The 5,721-nt window shown below is 33.9% G+C and overlaps 1 protein-coding gene across 3 annotated transcripts; it reads left to right on the top strand.

Annotated features, from left to right (window-relative positions):
• Window positions 1-2,510: 2,510 nt before the first annotated feature.
• Window positions 2,511-5,195, top strand: NCLPP7 (nuclear-encoded CLP protease P7). Of its 3 annotated transcripts, none has more exons than XM_022054972.2 (3): window positions 2,511-2,936; window positions 3,687-4,114; window positions 4,959-5,195. In XM_022054972.2, exons 1-2 carry the CDS (start codon window positions 2,612-2,614, stop codon window positions 4,103-4,105), a joined length of 744 nt encoding a protein of 247 aa, XP_021910664.1. In that variant the 5' UTR covers window positions 2,511-2,611; the 3' UTR covers window positions 4,106-4,114; window positions 4,959-5,195. The 3 variants fall into 3 exon arrangements, with proteins under 3 accessions (XP_021910664.1, XP_088079218.1, XP_021910663.1); XM_088223092.1 differs by having other exon boundaries at window positions 4,878-5,195; XM_022054971.2 differs by lacking the exon at window positions 4,959-5,195 and having other exon boundaries at window positions 3,687-4,330.
• Window positions 5,196-5,721: the final 526 nt, after the last annotated feature.

Here is a 5,721-nt window from a genome sequence, read left to right as displayed (position 1 = left end):
AACAAACCTATGGTAAAAAATTGCCAAAACATGAAAACTCTTTGCCTCACTAGCTGATGTCAGGGTAGGTCATTCTCTAATTTCTTTCACCTTATCCTCATCTACCTCAATGCCTTTTGCACTAATTATAAATATTAAAAATATTAATTTTTCACTGCAGAAAGTACACTTCTTGATATTAATACACAACTGTTCTTTCCTAAAGACCTCAAAAACATACCTGATATACTAAAGTTGATCCTCTAAAGACTTATTGTAAATCAAGATGTCATCAAAATAAACTACCATAAATTTACCTAGAAAATGTCATAAAACATAATTCATAAGTCTCATCAAGGTGCTAAGGGTATTCGATAACCCAAAAGGCATTACTAACCACTCATACAACCCATACTTGGTTTTAAATATAGTTTTCCACCAATCTCTAGGTTTTACCCTTTGATGGTATCCACTTTTAAGATCTATCTTAGTTAAAATAGTATATGCACTCAATTCATTCAACATATCATCAAACATACGGATATAGTGTCTATACTTTACTGTAATCTTATTGATGGCTCAATAATCCACACACATCCTCCAAGAACTATCTTGAAGGAGGAGGCCAATTCATCTGATGACGTGGAGAAAAAACGATCTGATCTAAATAGAAACTTACTTGGGCAACTATGGCAAATAGATAAATGTGCAATTCACGGTGGTTTTAGTAACCATTATTCCTTTCGTTAGAATGGTCGAAAACTTACTCTTATTCCTTCATCACTTGAGGAAGTGATTGAAAATCAACTAAGGATCAAGAAATCACTGGAAGAGAGAAAAGAAGCCACATGAGAAAAGTAGAATGATGCCACAAAAGAAAGGAAAATAATATCGCGGGAGAACAGGAGGATTATGCCACAAGATAAGAGAAAAATAATGTCTCAAAAAAGAAAAAAGTTGATGATGACTCTTTTGTAAAAAAAAAAAAAAGATAAACGATTATCTAACCCTCACCAATCCTTGTTTAGTGGTGTTGTGTCTTTTTGCAGGATTCTAAGAAAGCATAGTTAGTTAAGTCATTACATGAGAAGACTCTAATTCAAGGACGAATCGTTTTGAAGAAGGAGGGATAATGTGAATAAAGTGGGGCAACTTACACTAAGTTACATGAGATCCCATGACCAAGATGATTATAATCAAACAACCAAAAGAGTCTTCCCAATCATAGACTTTTGGGTATTTCACATGAAAGATTTAAGTTTTGCATGCTAAATTGTACATGTGGATTTTGGATTATATTTATCAATCTCGAGTTCCGCATTGATATTTATGAATATAACTTGAGGTGACTAGATCACTCCTAATTTCATAAAGAGCAAGATCAAGGGGAATGCTAACTTGTTTTTATAATTGATTTGTTCCTGAATGTTCATTCTTATTCTAATTTATTAAAGAATTTGAAAAACTCAATACACCTCCCTATTGGTTTGCTAAAGATATTTAGGCTAGCATATTTTATAGTCTTGTAATCCACATAACACTGGTACCATGTTTATCTCTGTTGCTATTTTTATTTTACTCCGTACAAATAGCTCAATATATAATGGGTTTCACAAATCAATTTAAAAAATAATATTAGCCCTCTTGGAATCCTTTGCACAAACATCTTCATAGTAACTCTTTTTAACTCTCTGTCTTCTCTCTTATAACCAAATATGCTAATAACATTCTTTCCTAACTTATCCATTCTCGTATTTCTATCTTCTTCTCCACTACCTCTCGATAATCTATGTTTTATTGTCACCTCTTTTGGGTTTCTCTCACACAAGTTATTGTGCTAAGGTCCCTCTACGTGCTAAATTTTTCCATAGTTATACGTATCTCTAAAATAAGGTCATGGTTCCTCTCTTGAAATTACACAAGCCACAAAATTGTTATAACATCTCTTCTAACCTCTTTTATTTGATCTCATTTTTCTTTAATCTTTTTCACCATGTCTAATCGATAAAAAAAATTATGTCTACATCATGTTAACAATAAATCTTGTCATGTGCCTTCTCTTTTATTGTCACAAACATTAACTTATCAAGGCTTATCCATGGGAGATATTGATTATGGTCATTATTTGATTATAATTGAATGTTAATATATTTTGTTAATTTCTTGTAAGTAATTAATACAAAATCATGATTGAGAAATCAATATTTGAGGTTGGGAATGGGGGATGTGACAAGAAGGTGAGAAAAGTTTTTAGTTAATTTAGGAATCGAAAATCAGGTCGGATTTACATAATTTAATGTAGATTATATTTTATTATTTAACATATTATATTATTAATTTTTATTATCTAACAAGCACCAAGATTTATTTTAATGCGATAAAATTAAAAAAAAAATAAAAAATAAAAAAAAAGTACCAAAACAAAAACGAAACAAATAGTCCGAAGAGTATAATGAATAAAAGGACAAAATAGAAATAATGAAATATTTTGGACAAAATATGTAAAACTTCACACCGGAGGATAAATTGAAAAGACAAAAAAAATCAACGTTCCGAGAAGTTACACAAAACTTTTGAATCTAGTCTGCGAGCAAAAGAGCTGAAAACCTAACAGGGGAGACCAAAGAGAGCAATGAGGGGGGGAGCAATCAGGAGTCTAATCGCCGGCTCAAAGCTGCAGTATACATCAAGCATAAGCGGGTCGTGTAGAAATGGATGGACGGCCGGCGGGCGTAACTACAGCCTTATACCAATGGTGATAGAGCACTCATCGCGAGGAGAGAGAGCCTACGACATCTTCTCTCGCCTCCTAAAGGAGCGAATCGTCTGCATCAATGGACCCATCAACGACGATACAGCCCACGTCGTCGTCGCCCAGCTGCTCTTCCTCGAATCAGAGAACCCTTCCAAGCCCATCCACATGTACCTCAATTCACCTGGCGGCCAAGTCACCGCAGGTTCCCTCTTCTGTTCTTCTTTTCCCAGCAGTTTATGGATTCCAATGCTCTTGTCCGCTAATATCTGATTTTCTAGAATCTGAGGAGATTTGGATATGCTTTGGTTCAATTTGTTCTGTGATTCTCATTGGTCTTTTTTCCCTTTTAGTTTTTGGTTTAACATGTCCTTGTAAAATTCATCATTTTGAATTACAGATGAGTGTTTTTTTTTTTTTTTTTTTTGGGTGTTTCCTCTTTTTCTTTTTAATCTTTTCCCCTCATCTATTGTGGTGTGTTCTTAGATTTTGTACACTGCCTGCGATGATATAGCTAGTATGGATATGATTTCTGAAGCTACAGTTTCATCATTTGACCGTACTGCTTATTGGCAAAGTGCACTTTCTTTTATCAGAATGTCAAAATCAATTTACGTAACTATTTCTAACAATCTGAACTTCATAAGACCATGGGTTAAACTTTGTTGATGGAAATTATGATTGACCATGAGTTAATCTTTTTTGGTGATAATGTGCATGGCGATAGATATCAAAAATGTTATGTTACCAAAACTCTAACAATGCCGTGGTATAATGGCCCATCTCTTTCAAGCATATTGTTTGCATCTATAAATTCTAGTTTCGGATTTCTTTTGTGGATGAGTGGATGATATATAAATGCTTATGTTGTCAATTAAAATGAATGGCTTATTTTTCTAGTTTGTGTGCTCATGTCACATACTTGTGATGCCAATGATTTTTTTTTGGTACACAGGTCTTGCAATTTATGATACCATGCAGTATATCCGGTCACCAATCAATACCATTTGTTTGGGTCAGGCTGCATCAATGGGTTCCCTCCTTCTGGCTGCTGGCGCCAAGGGACAGAGACGTGCACTCCCAAATGCAACTATTATGATTCATCAACCTTCAGGTGGGTATAGCGGGCAGGCAAAGGATATGACAATCCACACAAAACAGATAGTTCGTGTCTGGGATTCTCTAAATGTGTTGTATGCAAAGCACACGGGGCAGTCCATTGAGGTGATTCAGAAGAATATGGATAGAGATTATTTTATGACCCCTGAAGAGGCGAAAGAGTTTGGGATAATTGATGAGGTCATTGATCAAAGACCAATGGCATTGGTGACGGATGCTGTTGATAGTGAAAAGAAAGATAAAGGTTCAAGTTAGGACTAGAGAGTAAGATCTTAGTGATAAGTCCTTGCTATTTTTCTCTCAAGTTAACCTAAGGATCTGAACTTCTTTCCGCAGTTGATATTATGTTTCCAATGTTTACATCTCCGGTTCATTTTATTCTGATTCTTTCTTTTTCATGTAGTGCTTTCTCTGCTATTATTAACACTGTTCTCTACTTTTTCACCTTTAAGAAATAAAGTATATGGACTTGTTCTAGAAGTTTGCAAGTTCTGAAAATGTCACTTGAAAAGAGTTATTGAAATAGGTATAAAAGAAAATGATTTTTAATATAGTCATAACAGTTAGGTACTTTAACAAATTTGAAATCAAAGAACTTGGTAGCTTCTGCAAATTTAGCCACATAATGTATTATTTGTCTTGGTGGTTTTCGTTAAGTAATTGTTTAAAATCCTTGGGAATAAAAGTTGTTTGTCTGATGAATATGCTGTCTGCTTTAGAGTAAATTAGTTGGTCATGGTTCTCATTTTTCGCATTTGGCTTACTTTTTTGAATATTGATATTCATTTGATCAGTAAGGAGCCTTGCTGTTCTTAAAATTGGTCACCTTTAATCTTAAAATTGGTCACTTTTGTTGTCATAGAGCACATGATACAACAATTATTATTATGATTATGATTATGATTATGATTATGATTATGATTATTATTTTATTTGCTCTTCTTGTTTAAATTGAATTCCTTTATGGATGTTTTTGCCCAGTTGAATGTTTAACCATTAATTCTGAACTGTGGCATTATTTGTTAAGAGAAAATCAGACCAGATTGTTGACAAGTAGATAGGAATTTTGATTTGGGATTTACTCTGGGACATGCTTCCAATGGGACAGGATTGAGACAGGATTGGCTTCCACCTTTCGCATGTTGAAAAAGTTTGCTCTTAGTCCGTGAATTCCAGTTCTGTCAACATTACCCAGTAGTGCTTGGCATCATACCTGTTCATGCGTACTACATACTAGGTATGCTTCTGTACGAGTATATTTGAGCTAGACTTTTCAAGGCACCTTCTTTTGTTAATTTAGATATTGGATGTTTTAAAGGAAATGATTTTAAGTTATTTTCTAGCAGATCTTGTTTCATAATATGAAAAATCTGAGTTCATAAGAATGCCTATTTTTGAGTTTGGTATTGATAAAGCTGTTCAGAAACCATTACTGAATCTATATAATTTTATCAAGTCAGTATGCTTTGCTTTGTCAAAAACCCAGAATTACTTGAAGAACCTCTGTAGCCATCGGATCAGTATTTTTATTCATATATCTTCCCCCAGAATCTTTCTTGCTGCTCAGGAGGGTCCTTTTCTTCTCCCCTTCTCTCCAAAATACCTGTTTCTGCTGTATCCCTTGGAAGAAAGGTTTTAGTTTTTATGCCAAGAGGGTTAAAGTTCTTTTATCAAAAACTGTTTGTCTTAGAATTTGTAGACTAACCAATAAAACCGGTTTCGTCTGGTTTTATATCCAAGAGCAGATTGACAATTTTTTTTTTGTCCTGCAACATTTTGTTGTAATGTTAATAATCACAAACCTGTTTTTAAATAAAAACTTTGTACTCTTTTATTAAACTTCATGAATGCTTAACAAGGCATCATATTTA

This window comes from Carica papaya, chromosome 6 (assembly GCF_054855325.1).
Source record: "Carica papaya isolate Zhongbai chromosome 6, ASM5485532v1, whole genome shotgun sequence".
In the NCBI taxonomy this organism is placed as follows: Eukaryota; Viridiplantae; Streptophyta; class Magnoliopsida; order Brassicales; family Caricaceae; genus Carica; species Carica papaya.
This window is presented reverse-complemented; position numbering and strand designations above follow the sequence as displayed.

What these genes read in the sequence shown, in the direction of transcription:
- NCLPP7 (XM_022054972.2), top strand. Translation starts at nt 2,612, where the DNA reads ATGAGGGGGGGAGCAATCAGGAGTCTAATCGCCGGCTCAAAGCTGCAG. An exon ending in TGGCGGCCAAGTCACCGCAG is followed by an intron (nt 2,937 to 3,686) that starts GTTCCCTCTTCT and finishes TTTGGTACACAG; the next exon opens with GTCTTGCAATTTATGATACC.